Source organism: Corticium candelabrum, chromosome 6, assembly GCF_963422355.1.
Source record: "Corticium candelabrum chromosome 6, ooCorCand1.1, whole genome shotgun sequence".
Classification (NCBI taxonomy): domain Eukaryota; kingdom Metazoa; phylum Porifera; class Homoscleromorpha; order Homosclerophorida; family Plakinidae; genus Corticium; species Corticium candelabrum.
The window spans coordinates 310661-330000 of record NC_085090.1 but is presented as its reverse complement, the minus strand read 5'-3'; the positions used below and the strand labels follow the sequence as shown (position 1 = coordinate 330000).

General features: G+C 41.9%; 3 protein-coding genes across 5 annotated transcripts in view; 1 reads left to right on the top strand and 2 right to left on the bottom strand.

Moving 5' to 3' along the window:
* Positions 1–3427, top strand: part of LOC134181469 (probable serine/threonine-protein kinase DDB_G0281745) — a 7186-nt gene extending 3759 nt beyond the window's left edge. The window contains exons 2-6 of the mRNA XM_062648742.1: positions 302–438; positions 618–718; positions 775–1270; positions 2005–2333; positions 2699–3427. Of these exons, the coding sequence (XP_062504726.1) occupies positions 302–438; positions 618–718; positions 775–1270; positions 2005–2333; positions 2699–3178 (1543 nt within the window). The 3' untranslated portion in view covers positions 3179–3427. The remainder of the gene's footprint in view (positions 1–301; positions 439–617; positions 719–774; positions 1271–2004; positions 2334–2698) is intronic.
* Positions 3428–5054: 1627 nt separating this feature from the next.
* LOC134181622 (uncharacterized) lies at positions 5055–12152 on the bottom strand. 3 transcript variants are annotated; one of them, XM_062648890.1, is made up of 5 exons: positions 11220–12152; positions 7307–7388; positions 6890–6960; positions 5625–5962; positions 5055–5341 (listed from the first exon to the last, which is right to left on the bottom strand). In XM_062648890.1, the coding sequence occupies exons 1-4, from the start codon at positions 11976–11978 to the stop codon at positions 5936–5938; spliced, it is 939 nt and encodes a 312-aa protein (XP_062504874.1). In that variant the 5' UTR covers positions 11979–12152; the 3' UTR covers positions 5055–5341; positions 5625–5935. The 3 variants fall into 3 exon arrangements, with proteins under 3 accessions (XP_062504874.1, XP_062504872.1, XP_062504873.1); XM_062648888.1 differs by lacking the exons at positions 5055–5341; positions 5625–5962 and having other exon boundaries at positions 6735–6960; XM_062648889.1 differs by lacking the exons at positions 5055–5341; positions 5625–5962 and having other exon boundaries at positions 6735–6960; positions 7307–7385.
* LOC134181254 (uncharacterized protein K02A2.6-like) lies at positions 7523–9097 on the bottom strand. Its single transcript, XM_062648497.1, has one exon. The coding sequence runs from the start codon at positions 9057–9059 to the stop codon at positions 7770–7772; it is 1290 nt and encodes a 429-aa protein (XP_062504481.1). The 5' UTR covers positions 9060–9097; the 3' UTR covers positions 7523–7769.
* Positions 12153–19340: the final 7188 nt, after the last annotated feature.

Genomic DNA, 19340 nt, shown 5'->3' with positions numbered 1-19340 from the left:
GCACACACCCATAATTGATGAACAAGAGGCTGTTACAGTAGACGTTTGAAGTTTTTGATTACTTGTTATGTATTTGTTTTTTATATTTATCCATTTCTATTACAAGCAAGTGTTAATTTCGTTGTCAATAATTATTTCTTCTTTGATAATCTACGTGTTAAACTTAGAGATTTGTTGTTGTTACCTTATCATTTGCTTCATTTCTTTCTGTTCTTGACTGTCTGAGTCCTCAAGAAAGAGCTCTCTATCAGTAAGCATGCAAGGACAGGCGAACACATAACGGGTTTTGATTAATTGATAGTATGAGAGAGGAGGATACTGGCAAGTCGTGTCTCAGAATCAATTATGGGCAACCATTGTTGAAGGTCACAAGAGCACGGAAGCCAATGATTGCACAAACAGTTGATCATCTTGCCGACTGGGAGGAATTGAGAACATGTATTACAATATATACATTTATTCTATCAGTTATATACATACAACTATTTTATAATTTATATACATATACATATGAATGTGTCTATTATATACTAATTACATATACCTTTACATCTATTGTATAATTTATGAAAGTGAGTATTGTAGAAGTGAAATAGAAGTTTTCTTTTATTGTTTAGTTCCAGTTGGTCAAAGTACAAAAGCAACATCAGGGGCAGCAGCAGCAGCAGCAGCAGCAAGTGGAAGATCTGGTTCATTGTCAGTGGCAAAGAGAATGGAGGTAATCTCTTTGTTGTGTAGTTCACATTGTTACCTACTGAACGAGAATATGTAAAGTTTGCACAGACCTCTTCCACCACACAAAAACATTTTCGAAAATCTGAGACGAAGCGAGACGAGGAATTAGTTGGAAGTTTGATACAACAGATAGAACAGTTGCAACGTGTCGTAGTAGCTAAAGACAGGGAAATGGCAGAAATGAGAAAACAAAAGGAGAATGAAGCAGCTGATGTAGAACAGATGAGGCAACAAAATAGAGATCTAGAAACAGCACTGAGAGAAAGAGAAAATGCTGTAAGCGAAGAGAGACGACGAGGCACAGTGCGAGAGGAACGCTTACAAGTAGACAAGCTCAATCTTCAGAGACAACTTGAGGCCTTGCAGTGCTCGCTAAACGACCTACAAGTACAAAAGTCCAACATTGAAGAGCTGCTGTCAGATGCCGAAGCTACAATTGAACGATACAAAGAGAGAGAACAAACCGAGGTTTTACGTATTGCTTCACACAACATTCAGCTCACAGACACAAAACTAGGAGGTGGATCATATGGAGGTGAGAGATGCTCATCTGCATGTTTTGTGTATTTCTGTTAATATTTAATATAGAAACGAAAGTTACAGTTTTATTCATCGCTTCTGCAATCTGTAAACCCGATCGTCTCTTACATGTCATCTCTCCTAGACAGTTCAACGAGATCCTTCTTCTCTTCTGATTGCAGGACATTTCAGTCACTTTATGGTATTGGAAATAACTCAAGACATTCCATATACAGAGCGATTAGGATTGACTTTGAGGCTTATGTCTTGCCATCCAGAACTGCAGCAAGTCATCTGTTAATGCAACTTTAGCAACACTACACTTAGAGAACTCTTTTCTGTTGACTTATTGTGCTCCTTTTTTATTGTAGATATATGTTGTCTATTTCTGTTTTGTCTTTTTTGCTTTCTTTATGTTTATTTTGCACCATGTTTGTGTGTGTGACAAAGATATAATATATATATATATATATATATATATATATATATATATATATATATATAATCAGCTGAACTGGATAGTTGGCTTGCTGGTTAGATCAGCATTAACGATACTTAGTTAAGTCACTTACTTATCAAACTTCTGTCAAATTATTAGTTAATAATAATTTAAATTATATATAAGATGGACAATGGGGTCAAGTTAATTAGGTAATCCACATTTATTAGTTAAAGTATTGTTATTCAAGGACGAGCAAGGTTGTAATGTTTCCATCAACTTTATAAGTTAATATCATTTTTGTGTGTTAGAGGTTCGCATTGGATATTGGCGTGACTGTCCTGTTGCTGTCAAAATTCTGTATAAAGATCTGATTTCATCACCTTTTTATATTCGTCTTTTACAACAAGAAGTGTCTGTCGCATGGAAGATTCACCATCCAAATATCGCGGCGGTTTGTGGTGTCACTTTGGAGTTAGACGAAGAAGAGAAGAAAGCATGGATTATCATGGAATTGATGAGCGGTTCCATGTCGTGTGTCATCTATGCGTGCAAAGGAGAAATTTTGCCTCTCACTTTACGAGAAATGGTTGATATGGCACACGATTCTTTGTGTGGACTCGATTACCTTCACTCCATGGTAAGAAAAGTTGTAGTCAAAACAATAAGAAAAACATTAGATTTAATCAACTGATTACTAGATAAACACAAAGCAGTTAGTGTGACAATGCTAGACGTGTGATTGAAAGACTCGATCTCCTTATAGGTTTTGTTGTATATATGAGACTCTCACGTTGTCTGATCTTCAAGGTTATGCAGATAGAGAAGCAGTCAGACAGAGAAACAGACAGATACAGTTAGACACTATTCATTGGCTCGAAGTTACAGAGTGAGACACAGAGAATAAAATCAGTGATAAGAGAAAGGAAATGTTGTGTGGTATTAGGGGGTGAATTTTTAGTCTCCATTTATAGAATTTTATAAATTCTATCACTGTTGTCATAGCAACCTAAGGCTATTCTTCATGGCGACATCTGTCCAAGAAACGTCCTTGTCACTTCAACAATGAGAGCCAAACTGGGTGATCTAGGAGGTGCTCGTTTTTACGACGCTTCACTTTCGGTCGGAATGCTTAGCCCACACTACACAGCACCGGAGAGATTTGACGGTCGTGCTGTGCATAAAAATGATAAGACCGACGTGTACAGCACGGGCGTGACCATCTGCGAACTGTTCACTGCCGATCCTCCAAATTCTCTTCGTCGGATGGATCAAGTCCAACACATCCGCCAAAGAGAAGTTCGTTCGTTATGCAAACACATGCTGAAGGATGATCCTGCCACACGACCGACAGCTGCAGAGGCCCGCAATATTTTCAAACGTATTCGTGAGACAGACGAGTACGTATCGTGTCCTCCTAAAAGAAGAGTGAAAGGGAAAATGGATGGAGGAAAGGAAGTCACTCTTGCTCATCCCATCTGGTAAAGTGAAGTTGATTTTAATTAACATTTTACATTGATTGAGTGCTGTCTTGGATTACTGACTATCTATTGGTTTGCTTGTGTTGACAACAAATATAGTTACTCTCATTTGGCATGTTGGTCATATTCTTAGCGTTAGCATTGGGACTTGGTTTATGTTCGTTTTTGTTGTGAAATGTTTCACTAGATATTGGAACTCAAGTCATCGTTACTGGATATCTTTTACTAAAAGCACCTGACTTTTGTATTGTTAGTATGAATCTCTCTAATACATTGCACTAACGCGGTATTAAAATCCTGTGTAACACCTCATATGACATGATGCACTGTCAGAACAGCGCTTTATCTATCTCATCCGTTAGAAAAGGAGTGGCACAAACGTCATCGATAAAATAGTCTATTCAGAAACACTTCGTTGTTATGTAGCAGACCAATCGAAAACCATTTTCTAGACTAATTGTCAAGTATGTCTTCTGGAAGGTCTTAATTCATTGTAGACTCTTGCAACTGACTTTTCAGTGCAGAAGAGGTTTCATTGATGATGAGGATGATGACGACGATCTCGTAGATACTGCAATTGTGGGAAAGAGATGAGCAGCCTCTGGGGAGACGACATGCATGCAGCTTAAGCTTCACCAAGTGCAGGTTTACTCAAGTCAATCCAGTGACTTATCTCAACTTTGAATGTGTCATCATCGGTTCCTGCTGGCATGCAAGCCATCCTTTTCACTGGCGAAGACTGTAGTATGTACTCTTGAGCTTTGAGAATATCACAATGGAGCACATGAGGTAGGCAGAGTCCCTTGACCCCACTCTCTGCATGATGTGTCAAGCTGGGCAATTACCCCATCTAGCAATAGTACTGTGATGGCCCGACGAAAGTCTAGAGTGCTAGTATTAGCTTACAGTTGAGCAGGCGTTCGGGAACAGTGTCTGCAGTAACGTAATCTCAATAGATATAGAAGTCTTAGCAGTTAATCTAGTGGCGTTTTGCGTCTTGTTTATATAACTAGATCTCGTCGCAAAGTTTGTGGTAGCAAAACAAGGAAAAGCCATCATGGGATTTTCAGCCTGATATGGAAGTCCGTTGTTGAGTATCCTATATACACCATGCATATATATATATATATATATATATATATATATATATATATATATATACAAACTGATTTATTATTAGTCTATAGTCGTTTGTTCAATGCGAGTAAATGGCCTTTACTTTGACAAGATATGTTGATTGACGTTTCCCTCGGTTTTCTTCTGGCTATTGCTATATACTCATGAAGGAACGTATGTGGTGAAATTATCTCCGCAGCTTGGCGTGGTATAGCAGGATTTCTTATTGGCGGGCTGCATTGCGTCGCTGGACAGCCCACAAACTACTTGGACTAATTCTACCAATATCATACGTCGCCTTCGTTATTGTCCTACTTTGTGTTGAATTTATTTCTTAATTAATGTAATGAACAACTTTGCGTACACATGGATGGATTAATTGATACGTAGGACATTTTTCAGTTGATATCTCTAGTTGTATCTTTGATAAACTGGATTGTACAACTCGCTTGCAATTGATTAATTAATGCATGGAGTTTGCAATTACAAATGTTGCGTGTAGTGGGAATGACCAAGAACGCCAGCTTCTCTAGTTTCTTCTACAGTAAGCGAGTTGATTTTTACAAACAAAGAGGTCTCGATGTTTTTAGTAATAAATGCTGATTTGTAAGTGCATGCAATATTAGGTATAAACATTATATTTAAATCAAAATTGATGACTAAGTGTATGTAGATGATCAAGAGAGAAATCAAAGTAACTAAGTTATGGCACTAACGCGATGAAACAAGTGGATAGTATGATTGTGTCGATAAGGCAACTTACATGTACTCTAAAGAAGAAGTAGTCTGCAATCCTAGACACTAACGTGAAATGTTACTTTATATAATTATAGTATATTACATCTCAAATGATGAACATATTATAGTATCGGTGATATGAGGATTTCTAATTAGCTAAGTCGGTCGCAAGAAAAAGTGTTGTGGTCGTGGCCGCTCCAACGAGAATGGCGGATGTGGTAAAAGAGAGCGATGATTGTGTGGAACGAGACGTCGAGGGGTTTTGATCTCAAACAGAATTTTCGGTAATGAGTATAGTCTCTTCTTCGGAGATCTGCATGTATAGGGAGAAAGAAAGCAGAAGTGAGACTTTTACGATAAAAGGTCATGCAGACATTATAAAGCCGGTACAAATATACTGGTAAAATATGGATTATATAGCCAGACATGTCTGTCTCTATATTCAAACGTCTTTCACTGCCAGGTGCTTGCGACTGTTATCTAGAGGTCTGCATCAGTGCCACTGGACTCGATCAGCGTGGTGTGTGTGTGTGTGTGTGTGTGTGTGTGTGTGTGTGTGTGTGCGTGCGTGCGTGCGTGTGTACAAAATTGCTTACGACTTGTTTTGAATGAAATCTGTCATCGCTTGAGAAACGGCAGAATGCTTTACTTCTTTCTTCTCCAACGTGAAAGTTTTGTGTTGCAGTGTACGAGAAACAACCGTTGCACTTTTTGGTCTTGGGTTGCGTCTATCCATCATGACGCGAGAATTGACATTCTTTGCGAGTTGAAGGCGCAGCCTAGACTCGTCGATGCCTTTGATGCATCTCAATGCTTTTCTCAAAATTTGATGTTCCTCTAATCTTGAATAGACCAGTACTACGTGAAAGAAGATCTTGAATGATTGAACAGTTTTGTTGTATTGCAACTAGATGCTGAAGAACTTGTTTCCACTCTGAAACAAAAGCATATTGTATGTTTTACACTGCACTACTCGTAATATACATAGGTGGCATATTATGGCCATAAACTGCTGGTGTGGTGTAATGTAATGTGGGTAGGTTGGTCGTGAGTGTGGTGGTGGTGGTGGTGGTGGTGGTGGCAGTACTGGTGGTGGCAGAAGTGGCGTAGCGGAGGTGGTGGTAATGGTGGCGGCAGCGGTGGTGGTGGTGGTGGTAGTGGCGGCGGTGGCCGCGATAGTGGTGGTGGTATTATTAGTGGTGGCGGCGGCGGCGGTGGTAATAGCTGCGGCTGCGGTGGTGGCAGTGGTGGCAGTGGTAGTGATGGCGAAGGCGGTAGTGGCGGCGGTGGCCGCGGTAGTAGTAGTGGTGGTAGTGGTGGTGATGGTGGTGGTGGCGGCGGCGGCAGCAGTGGTTGTGGTAGTAGTGACGGCGGCGGCGGCAGCGGTGTTGGTGGTGGTAGTGATGGCGGCGGCGGCGGCGGTGGCGGCGATGGTGGCGGTGGCGGCGGTGGCGGCGATGGTGGCGGTGGCGGCGGTTGTGGTGGCGGCACGGTGGTAATAGTGGTGGCGGGAGTGGTGGCGGCGGCGGTAATAGTGGTGGTGGCGGCGGTGGTAGTGGTGGTGGCGGCGGTGGTTATGGTGGTGGTTGTGGTAGTGGCGGCGGTAGTAGTGGGGACGGTGGTGGAGGTGGCGGTGGTGGTGCGTGCGTGTGGTGGTGCGTTCATGTGTGTGTGTGTGTGTGTGTGTGTGTGTGTGTGTGTGCGCATGCGCGCGCGAGTGCGTACGCGCATGTGTGCTTGTAGATGTATGAATGTCATATGTTTACACTACTGGACCAGGTTTGCTTTTCTATTAGTTTGGCTGCTTATTCTTATACACAAGAATAATTATTGTTGTCCGACTTAGAAAGGTAATGCGAACCTTCGGAGTTTGAATCACGAAGCCAGTTGGTGGCAACTTCTTCAACACCACTGCAACACCATTGACAAAAACTGTTAACAAACCATTAGTTAGTGTTAATAATTATTGGTAATAACTTAAAATTGTTGATATTTTGATTTTCTTGATGAAAAGAATGCAAGTGATTATCATAGTTGCTAGACTGTAAGCTTGAAAGAAGATATTCAAAATCTAAACATGAGCAAGTTACCTAACGGCGGCGTGCGCTCGCACGCGCGACACACACACACACACACGCGCGCGCGCGCGCGCACGCACGCACGCACGAGAGAGCAAATGAACTCACCCACGCACGCGTAAACAATCATTTAACTTAACTTAACTAGCCCATACACAGTGCATGCATGACACTACGAACAACAGGCTTTTATTACTAACCGCACTGTGACAAAGATTCCAGCCACACATCTAGAGCTCCACTTGCTGTTTGTACAAAACTCAAAGTCCGAGCATTAGTCTTCTAGACACAATGTGATATTCATTGTATGACATACAGAAAACATGTATGACTACTGCATGTTGTCCCCTTAATATACTGTAGTAATTGTTCTAAAGCCAAACGTTTTTATACCATTAATTAATGGATAATGTGTCGTGTTCTACGACTCTGTTAGGTACTACCTAGTACACACACGAGAGGCTGCGGTTCCACGTGGCTCTATTGTCAGACTCACACCACGCACCCTCAAGTTACACAGTACCCGTATCTACCTGCTACTATATATAGTCCATATATACTCTACATCCCTTTTTCTTTAAACACAAAAAAAAAACAAAAAAAAACTGCAACACAACCATCTAGACGTTCAGTCATTATACAGTACTGTCAGTTTTTTTTTAGCTACGTAACATAGTCTTGAAGATACTTTGGACTCTTCACCACTCGTCCACTTCTGGTAGTTCTCGTTGAGTTGTCTTGGGAGGTAGTGGTAGATACTGGCCGGTTCTCTATCTGTCTCTTCGGTGTTTTCGTAGTCTTTGACTGTACAACTTGCTGAGGTGCATGGTTGTCATTCCTTCCTCCTGCTGTGTCCTTTACCTGCTGGGTAGGAATCCTCACTGGTTCTTCCTTGACCTTCCTCAGATGAACCCTATTGCGTCTCAATTCTTTACCATGTTCCGTCAAGATTCCATAAGATCTATTGGGTAGCACATTAGTCACTACTGCCTTCGGCCACACTACGTCTCGTTTCTGTGTTAGTGGCTGTACTCGTACCGTATCACCTGGACGCAATTGTGGCAAATCTCGAGCGTTTCTGTCGTAATTCGCCTTTTGTTTCTCTTTGTTGACCCGCTGATGGTCACTCTCATCTGGATTCATCTTTGGTTCAAGAAGACTAGCTTTCGTCGGAAGAAGGGTGCGTGTTCTCCTATTGAACAGTCGTTGTGCTGGACTTGTGGCAAGTCCTTCACTCGGGGTGTTCCGATAATCAAGTAATGCTAGGTAAACATCTGTACCTGCTTCTCGCGACTTCTTGAGAATTCTCTTGGCTACTTTAACTGCATTTTCAGCTTTTCCGTTACTCTTCGGATATCCTGGACTTGCAGTATTATGTTGAAAATTCCATACGTCTGCAAAATGAGCAAATTCTTGTGACTGAAATTGCGGCCCATTATCGCTAAACAAGTGCTCAGGAATTCCGTGTCTAGCAAATTGTTGTTTCAATGATTTGATCACAGACTTCGACGTTGTTTCATATAGTCGCTCCATCTCAAGAAAATTGCTTTGGTAATCTGATATTACCAAGTAGTGCTTGGACCTATACTCAAACAAATCAACTCCAACTTTCACCCAAGGTCGTTCTGGGACATGGTGCGATACTAGTGTCTCCTTAGATTGCTTCACTGGATACTTGTTGCATTCTTCACATGACTCTATCTTGTCTCTTATCTGTCCTGTCATGCCTGGCCACCAAATACTTTGTTTTGCACGACGAATGCATTCATTGATGCCCAAGTGCGTCGAATGTACTCTGTCTAGCATATAGGATCGCAGTTGATCCGGGACTAGAAGTCTGTCTCCACAAAAGACTAGTCCATTCTGTACTACCAGCTGATCACGAACACCAAAATAAGGGGTCAGTGCTCTCGGTATCTGCTTCTTGTGATCTGGCCATCCTGAAAAAATCATTTCCTTTAGCTGCTTAATACCATCATCCGCGATTGTTGCCTGTCTAATCTTTTGTACCGTTTCAGGTTTCAAAGATAGCAAAGCATTGTCTTGTTCCTCATCTGCGTCTATTGCCATAATATCTTCCCGATTAGTCTCTTCTCTAGATCTTCTGTCACTCTCTACTGGTGCTCGGGATAGAGTGTCTGCTAAATGCATATCTGTTCCTTTCTTATATCGAATGGTGATGTCATACCGCTGTATACGTAACAACATACGTTGAAGACGTTTTGGCGCTGCCTGCAACGGCTTCTTTGCAATCACCTCTAGCGGTTTGTGGTCGGATTCCACATCTACTGCACGACCATAGGTATACTGATCAAACCGTTCGAGTCCGTAAACTATCGCTAACAATTCCTTTTCTATTTGCGCATAGCGCTCCTCCGCATCTGTGAGTCGTCTGCTAGCATACGCTACAGGTTGCCCGTTTTGCATCAACGCAACACCGAGTCCAACACTGGACGCATCACATTGTAGCGTAACACTATCTTCAGCTGAAAAATATCGAAGAACTGGAGCGGAACTAACTACTGCTTTTATCTGCTCAAAAGCTCTCTCTTGCTGATTCGTCCATTTCCACTCCACGTCTCTTCTGGTCAATTGATGTAGAGGTTCACTAATGTCAGTTAGATTCCGAAGGTATTTGGCAAGATAAGTTACTACTCCTACCAAACGACGAACTGCTGCCACGTCATTCGGTCTGTCCATTGCTAGAATAGCTTTCACCTTTGCTGGATCTGGTCTCACACCTTCCGTGGTCAAGATGTGACCCATGTATGGAACATTCGTCTTTCTTATGCTAAGTTTGTCTCGGTTTAAACGCACTCCTCGCTCCTGACAACGTCTCAAGAGCTGTTTCAGCTTCTTCTCATGATCTGCTACTGCGCTCTCTTCAGTATCTCCAATGCCTGCGATCAGAATATCATCTGCAATGGCCCACACACCATCAATGTCAGCAACCATTTCGTGCAGTCTCCGTTGGAAAACTTCTGGCGCTACGGAGATGCCAAACGGCATACGTTTGTAACAATATCTACCAAACGGGGTACCAAACGTCGTCAGCTCCCTTGACTTCTGATCCAGTTCAATATGCCAAAAACCACTTTTTACGTCAGCCACCGTAAAAACTTTAGCATTTGCTAACTGCGGTAGGATATCATCCAGGACTGGTATCTGATACCGCGATCTCTTCAGCGCTCGATTCAGAGGTTTGGGGTCTAGGCAGATCCTGATGGTACCGTTCGCTTTCTTCACGGCCACCATACTAGACATCCATTTGGTCGGTCTACTTATCTTTTCTATTACTCCAGTCCGCTCTAGTTTGTCTAATTCAGCTTTCAACGGTTGTCTCATCGCTACAGGAACACGTCGTACGGGAATCCGAACCGGTGTCACTGTCTCATCTATGTCAAGTTGTAACGGCTGTCCTAACGATCCAACTTTGCCGTCAAACACTTGCGGATATCGCTCACTAACATTCTCTACCGTCATGAGATCCTTGTCTGTTTCTACAGCGGGGTGTGTAGACGGAGCATCCAACAGCTGTATTCGATCATACTGCACTGTCACTAATTGCATTTGTTGCGCCGCACGTGAACCCAAAATAGAGACTGCTGCTCGATCAACTACTACGAAATGCGCACGGTAGTTTCGATTATTTCTAGGATTCTTCAATCGGAGCGTACAGCGTCCTACGGGAGTCACCTTCGAACGATCATAGAGGGTTAGAACCTGAGGGGTAGACTCCAGTTTGACATGTTTTGGCACATCAGCTCTCCGTATCACATTACACGAGGCACCGGTGTCAACTTGAAACTGTACCATCGACTTGCCTTCCAACAGCATTGTTGCCATGATCTGTGGTCTGTACTTCGCTGTCCTAACTGCATTGACATCATGCTGCCCTGTCAGAGTCAGCGTCATGAGCTCTTCTGCCTCATCACTACTTACAGATTCCTGCGCACAGTGTACACGCGACTTCACGCTTGGCTGACTACGGCACTTCCGCGCATAGTGATTTAGTTTGCCACACTTGCTACACTGCTTTCCGTTCGCTGGGCAGTTCACGCGTCCCTTTGCATGCTGCAAACCACAATACTGACATTCAGTCTTAGCGCTCACCTTCACTGTGTCTTTAGACTGATATCTCTTTGACTTCACTTTGGAGGACTTGGGTACGTACTGCTTCTGCACCCTGTGTACTTCAGTATCTGCTCCGCTCATCGTCTTGGCCCTCTTCTCGGTAGCCTCATACGCCCTGCATAGATCAACACAGTCTGCTAATGAGAGATTCTTTCTTTGCAGGAGTTGTTTACGCAACCCCTGATCATGCACACCACACACGATTCTATCACGGATCATGTCGCTTTCTTGGTCATCAAACCGACAACGTTGAGCTTGCTCTCTCACCGACGTTAGAAATTTGTCAAATGGCTCACCATGATTCTGCCGCCTCTGATCAAGGACAAAGCGTTCGTACGTAACATTTGCTTCACCCACGCAATGCGCTTCCATTAGCTCAATCACTCTTGCCATATCCGTCTTCTCCGCCTCCTCTGCGAATGGTAAGCTATTGTATATGCGCAACCCTGCTCTACCAATGCATGTGATAAACGACGCAAGCCTGTATTCATCTGGCTGCGACGTCATCCGCGTCACGGTCTCGTACGATCTCCAGAGTTGGCTCCATTCACGCCAATTCTCTGCCAAATTACCTTTTACCTGAAGTGGTCCAGGACTGGGAAAGGTCGCTTGAACTAGCAGTTGAGCCGCTGCGCATGCAGCTCCAGCTGCAACGTCTTCCGTGTCGTCACCTTGCCGGTCGGGCACTACCCTGGCTTCCAGCTCAGCGCCGCTTCGTGGACTGTCTTCAGTACTCATAGCGCTAGCACTCCTGACACCATGTGTCGTGTTCTACGACTCTGTTAGGTATTACCTAGTACACACACGAGAGGCTGCGGTTCCACGTGGCTCTATTGTCAGACTCACACCACGCACCCTCAAGTTACACAGTACCCGTATCTACCTGCTACTATATATAGTCCATATATACTCTACAGATAACAGTTAATCTGTAAGTGTTCGTATTGCTCCCAAAATGTGCAAAGCAATACATTCTTGATATTCTTCGGGCACCAAAGACATGCATGCACAATGAAATGTAAAGGGAGTCAGTAGGGTGACACGTCACCTCTTCAAACGACTGGAAACGTTACAAGTTCTAGACTGATCAAAAACCCTGTACAGTAACTGCTGTATGCCACGAAACAACCAAACTAAAGGTAGTCTATCCTAATTAAACAAGAAGAACAAACTACACATAAACTTTCTTGTGTTCAGCTTGTATATACCGGCCGCCATCTGATTGTTAACACTAGAATACTCGTCAAACGATCATTGACATTTGGTGATCATGAGCATGCAGATATTGTTCTTTCCCAGATCTTGATTCCGCGCCTGGACATATAACTGGTATACAACAGATGAGTGTACATCAAATTCAATTGTGTTACTGCTGGATTCAAGACCATGCATTCGACGTCTCTTCAGTGTGATCCAGAATTATTGAAACCGATTGTGTATTGTCTGCTGCTAACTATACTGTAGTTATTTGCAATGATCTCACTTGTGTGTTACTCAGAGTTGATGGAATGAAATCAGAGGTAAAATGCTTGCTTGTAGTTGAAGACATCATACTCGGTAAACGTTTACCTGTAAGTAGTATCTATATGTCAAGTTTAGTGTATCAAGCAATTCATAAAGTAGGTTTTTTATATGGAGTCTTATAAAGTAATTATGTGATTGGTTTTGGATACAGAAAATATTCTAGTGACGTTTTAATCAATGCAGATATATTAGCATCACTATCAGATTGATATTAAAAATTAAGTTGAACGTTTTTGATATTAAGGTAATTTGACAGTTAGAGAGTAGAGTTTAAATCTTTTCTTGCCTTTGTGTAATTAGATATGAAAACAAATAGAAGTTAATAGATTTATTGGATTTAATATTTTTTATTATTTATCTGCTTACTTGTTGAAAATAACACTCACATTACACTTTGAACAATTAACGTTCTTCGACTCGATGTTGTTGACTGGACATCTGCACGAACCAAAGAAAGTTTGTTTTCGTTACTAATTCTAAGATAATTATTATCAATGTTGGTAACATCACTAACATGGCACATTGGACTTGTCTTCTTTGGTCTTGTTAGCACTTGCTGATATATGTGTCATCAGTTTTACAGATGTGCCTACATAAAGGAACATTTTTTGGAATTTACATATTTAAAGTTAAAATTGCAACAACTGAGTATATAGTTGTACCTCATGGAGCAGGAGCAGCTTTGCGTAATTAGCTACATGGCAGAATGCCGGGGGTTTGGTCTGTACACTAGACATGTTGTTGGAAATGACGTTTACAACGGCACATGGCCAGGCATCGGTTACCATGTACTGTAGTGCACAATGAACACATCAGGCTTTTTTCACATACCAGGTTATGTAATGTGCTTGTATTGTACAGTAGCGGGTTATAAGTTGATGACAAATGGCTGAAAGCAGTGCTAGTGGTAGTAAATTGATACTATTACCTTTGTGTGTGTGTGTGTGTGTGTGTGTGTGTGTGTGTGTGTGTGTGTGTGTGTGTGTGTGTGTGTGTGTGTGTGTGTGTGTGTGTGTGTGTGTGTGTGTGTGTGTGTGTGTGTGTGTGTGTGTGTGTGTATCTGACCACGTGAATTATCTGCTAGACATTGGTAATGATTTTTAGCCATCTGGTGATATCTGCTTGTTAAGCTGATTGTGGTACAAATTTGATTAAAATTCAATATGATTATATATAAAGATTTAAACCATAACAAGCCATTATTCCTATTAGCCGATGTTTCACAATAATTATTGTCTGTTAACTAGCACTCTCTGTGTGTACATTAATTTATTTCCAAGTGCTTCAACACCAGATAAATACGTGCACTAGACCAGCAGTTACACAGGAAACATTCTCAACCATCATGCGCAAATCAACCTACCCTAGCCAATAGAGTCCAGCAATTGTTGAAGTAGTATCTTGTCGTGCTCTAGTATTATTGGTCCACCTCCAAGTACACCTTCTCCATAAAGTCGCCGATTCAAGTCTAATGGATAATGTCTGTTGCCCTTTCCAGCCCAGTCATAATCAACTAGACAGACAGCCTCAGACTTCTCCATAAAATCCTGCTCAATCAGAAATTTGGCGCCCTCAAGTCTCCATGTACAAATCCTTCATCAGACAGTGTTTGGCCAATCTTCTGCAGCTCGCTCTTGATCCAGCCATAGTCATGACCTTGGCCATGAGTTATTTTAAGATACTCTGCCAGATTCTTAGCATTAGGAACCAGCTCCATGACAACAACAGTCAAATCCTTCATTTCTTGACAGTAGATGAGTTCAGGAGCAAACTTCAGCTTATGCATAAATCTATGCACCTCTTCACCATAACCAGTCTCGGACAGCTTTAGTAGAACTTGTCTTCCTTGGCATGTAGCTGTAAAAACTGTGGGTTTCCGTTTGCATGTTTCATGCGTTGCAATATTTTTTAGTACTAGGTCAGAGGTCACCTGTACTTCCCTCATGCTTGCTGAACTCGTAGCCAGCTCTGTTGCAACTGCTTTAATTCTTCCGAACACCTGAGCAAGCTTGTCAATATCATCACTTTCGTTAGATATAAACGAACTCTCCAGTTTACTGAACAACACATGGTCACTGGATTGACCCACATTGACAGCTCCATAGACCACTATATGTGGTGGTCTAAGTGCAACAACTAGGCTGGAACACAAATCCTCCTTCGAACAACCCTCCTTGAATTGGCAGAAATATTGCATGGCTTGTGCAAGCGGTTCTTTCGTAGCTAATGCACTTTTCACTTCGGCAATTAACACTATTCTCTGTCCTACTTGAACTACAATATCTGCTCTTCCGCTGCCCGTTTGCATTTCTCTGGATACCACGAAGTCAGAACTCAATCCTTCCAGCATAGTCTTCAGGCCATCTGCAAGAAACGGCTCATCAAAAGCATCTGTAAAATTTATCTGTGTGAATTTGGCTGCTTCAAATCAAGCTACAAGTATTTCATTTACAGGCAGACGTGCCCCTGGACATCCCGGAGAACATGCACCTCTAGATATAGCAGGTTGTCCCAGCATACAAAAAGCACGGCGCTCCGCCATGCCTTGGCTTCCACTAGGGACAGACTTGCCATGCTTTGCTGCATGAGTAGGCAGTGATTGGGTATGAAGACAATGGACTTGTATTTGTATTTTGAAAGTGGGAAGTTGTTTGAGGCTAACAAGTAGTTCCTGGGATGCTTGGCTTACAGATAAGACCAATTAGGACAAAGACTGCCATATGGTATAAACTTAACTCGATCAAACATCAACATGCAGTGGTTGTCAGCATAGCTCACTATTTAGGTCAGTATCTGATGGTTACAAAAGAGTTCTGTAGATATTTGGCCCTTCCTATCCTACTGTATGCACTTTTAGGTTCTCAGCTTCTTGAGGTCTGGAATTTTCCACGAGCTATAAGGCTTAGTATAGCTACTACAGTATTTCCGCGCAATTATCCGATTGGGGCAACCAATTATCTGCTTCAGGCAACCAATTATCCGGTTGAGGTAACCAATTATCCGACTCAGCCAATCAATTATCCGATCTCGCTCTGGCAAGCTATACACTGCGCGAATGAAACTCTCACTTTGTGTCGCTGGTTAGTTGTTTAGTGCTTTGGGTCACAGTCAAAACTCTCTCTGATGCAGATTGATAGCATCGTGGGAAACGCTAGGACAATTAAGTTGCTACCCTTGTGAATGTGAGGATCCAGCCGCACCGCGCCGCAACTGAACAGCTCGATCTACCGTCTTTCTTTTCGCATCAATCTCATTGGCTTGAGAGAAAAGACCACTGCACCACCGACACTCTCAGCTTCACGCCCTCGTCCAATTCTGAGTGAAACAAATTCACAATCGCCTAGCGATCGAACTGGAGAATTTAGAGCTACTTAGACTGTAGACATAATATGTACTTTATCGACGTGTGTTTGACTAGCGTGGTTGTTAATTCTGCTGAGTTCTACAGTACATATTCTCTCTAATCTTGCTTGCATGTGCAGCTTTAGCGGTGAGTACATGTTAGCTAGAAAGCGTGTTGAGGCTTAGATAAAGCACCTGTTAATAAAGTCCTTTAGTGCGTCAGAACACAAATCTAACAGAAGTTGCCGTCTTGCTGTGACAAGAGTCTGAAGCCCGGTTCACAGTACGACGCTGGCACCACTGACCCTCGCTGTAACGACTGCAACTGCGCCCTTACTCTGTGTGGTCATCCGCGCTGGTAGGCAATAATTAATTACCAGACAATTACTGATGGTTTTTCCTCCGCGATTAATTTATAGCGAAAACAAGAATTACCCTGTTTACTGGTGCAGCTGTAACGGCGACAACATCCATCAGTTCGCGCGCTATTATTTCTCTAAACAGCCCTTCTATAACTACACTGCTCATAATTAAAACCACGAGTCGGATAATTGGTTGCCCCAACCCGATAATTGATCGACTGAGTCGGATAATTGCTTGCCCCAACCGGATAATTGCACGGGAAATACTGTAGTATCATGTGGTCAAGCTACGACAGAGAAATTTCTTTGAAAATAAACCACTCTGTTCCTTCTGTGCTTGAGCATTCCATGACAACAGTTAGTGGTATCTCAGTGTAAATTGAAATGGTGGGGCCAAAAATTTAGAGTGGGTGTGGTTATAACAATTTCCACCGTGTCTTACCAGAATCTTGTAGGCACCCCTGTATAGAGCACAACAACGTAAATTTATTTGTAAAAACTACGTGTCTCACATACAGCTGATGAATGATATTTGAGCAGCTGCCCAACCGCAGACTATGTGAGTCATTCAGTTTTACATGCTATTGCACAACAGCCCTAAGCAACGGATAATTGAACGCCTAAATCGGATAATTAAACACCGAGTTTAGATAATTGAACACCGGATTCGGATAATTGAACGCAAAATACTAGAGAAGAGCAACGGAAAGTCTGTTTCCTGAGTTCCCGCGTTTGTTTGACAGAAACTATATTCCTACGTAACGCAACCATTGTTACGCGAATAGGTAATGGCAGAACACCATCGCTCGCCAAACACAATGCTAACCGAGCATTTACTAGTTAGTCCTGTGGGACTGACACGAAGCAGCCTGGAGAGCCGTACAGCTTTGTGACATCACAAACGATAACATCTGTGATTGGCTCAAAATCAATGTTACTTCCGGCCAGTCGCAAGACTGCATGTACGTACATACCATCGCAAAACATCTCAACACAATCATACAGTCATACATAAGAAGAGTCTCACCAACGCTCGCCCCAATTAATATATTTTCCTACCACTGGCCTATATGTAAATCTTAGTATTGATCATAGATTAGCTTGCAGAGTTGAAGCTGTGGCTCACTAGCACCAACCACTCACAAGCCATACAAAACCCAGAGTTTACCGGATCGCGTGAGTAGCCACACCCTTTAGCGCACGTTAAGCCGGGCCACTTTACATTTGCTTCCGACACCTCTGGTGTGTGTGTGTGTGTGTGTGTGTGTGTGTGTGTGTGTGTCTGTCTGTCTGTCTGTCTGTCTGTCTGTCTGTCTGTCTGTCTGTCTGTTAATACATATATTTTCACACATCATCGCTATTCTGTGTGTAAAGTACAACAACCCAGATAACCTTTCATTATGTAAATATTATGAGTCTAACTTCAGGACGTTCCATGTGACCATCTTGTATTTTATGATCCTGCTCTAAAAGTTCTTTAATAGATTTCTGAATAAGTGGACCGTTAGCACCTCGTACAACACCTTGAAGTTCATGACCCTGCAAATACATACAACAAGTAATAAATAAATCATTTACAGGTAATAAATAAATAAATAAATAAATAAATGAATAAATAAATAAATAAATAAATAAATAATTAAATAAATAAATAAACAAATGAATAAATAAATAATAGATAATTAATAGATATTTAAATAAATACTTAAATAAATAAATAAATAAATAAATAATTAAATAATTAAATAAATATTTAAATAAATAATTTGTAGCTAGCTTACATCTGTTATTCAGACTGTCTGGTTAGTGCCATTTGAGCTATCTTTTTGTCTCTTTCCACAGTCTTTCAAGTTGCAGTTCTAGTCGACGAAAGGAATCAAGCTTGCCTTGACATTTGTAGTACAGACAGGTTTTAGTATCAAGCTTGTCCACAAACGATTTCTAGATTGCTGGAGCAGTGCGAAAGCCCCTTTTTCTCTCTGCATTTTGCGGAAAAGGTACTCCGAACACAAAGGATATATAGTTTATTGGCTTCCATACATCACTAGCAATCAACTTCCCTGGTGGTATTTAACATTAATTAGTACATCTTAACCCTAATATGATTAGCAGCCACCAGGAAGTTGGTGGGTGCGTGGGTGTATGCAGACACAGGTTGTTGTGTGCAATTTCACCAAACCCTTTACATGCAGTCAGATATCAAAGAAGTGGGGTTTGGCTACACTAGTGGAAACATAGTGGGGTTTTGCTTAGCTTGTTAAGTAGGCGTGGTCAAGTGAATGTAGTGCACACTAACGAGGTGTCATTTCTACAAATAAAACACAGAAAACTTGCCAAGTAACTTTAGTCGCTCTTTTTTCTATAACATCCGTACTTCTGACACGGAAACTCTGAATATTGAGCAGCTTGATAACGTCGAACATTTGTCTACATAGCATAAAGTGGTGAAATGTATACATGTACATGTATTAGCTATTTAATTAACTATACCTTAACCAGAAGTATACACTAAGAGCGCCTGGGGAAAAGTCCATATTGGTTAAAGTGGTACAGTCATGGCCGTGGAGCTGATGCCCTTCCCACGTCTCTGCAATTAAAGATACAAGGAGAACATATCCAGTTATAATATTCAGAAATTGTCTGGATTTGAATATTCTGGAAGATTGCACATACGCACCATTACCCTTACTCATGTGCAAAACAGTAAATACTGGAAGATGGAACATAAACAATTGTTCTTTTGTCATTTGCACAGATAATAAAAGTAGATAGGCTACAAGAATTTTTGTCATCAAAAGGACCTGTTCATTCATTTTCAGAAATGAATTTGTTTGATTGTTTGAAATTGAACGAACATAACGGGTTTTGATTA

Excerpts from the sequence above, each read along its gene's own strand:
- LOC134181254 (XM_062648497.1), bottom strand. The coding sequence starts at position 9,059 with ATGATTTTTTCAGGATGGCCAGATCACAAGAAGCAGATACCGAGAGCA.
- LOC134181622 (XM_062648888.1), bottom strand. The coding sequence starts at position 11,978 with ATGAGTACTGAAGACAGTCCACGAAGCGGCGCTGAGCTGGAAGCCAGG. Across the intron at positions 7,389-11,219 it reads AGTCTAAAGACACAGTGAAG|AAGACTAATGCTCGGACTTT; the intron begins GTGAGCGCTAAG and ends CATTGTGTCTAG. Across the intron at positions 6,961-7,306 it reads GGAATCTTTGTCACAGTGCG|TTTTTGTCAATGGTGTTGCA; the intron begins GTTAGTAATAAA and ends GTTTGTTAACAG.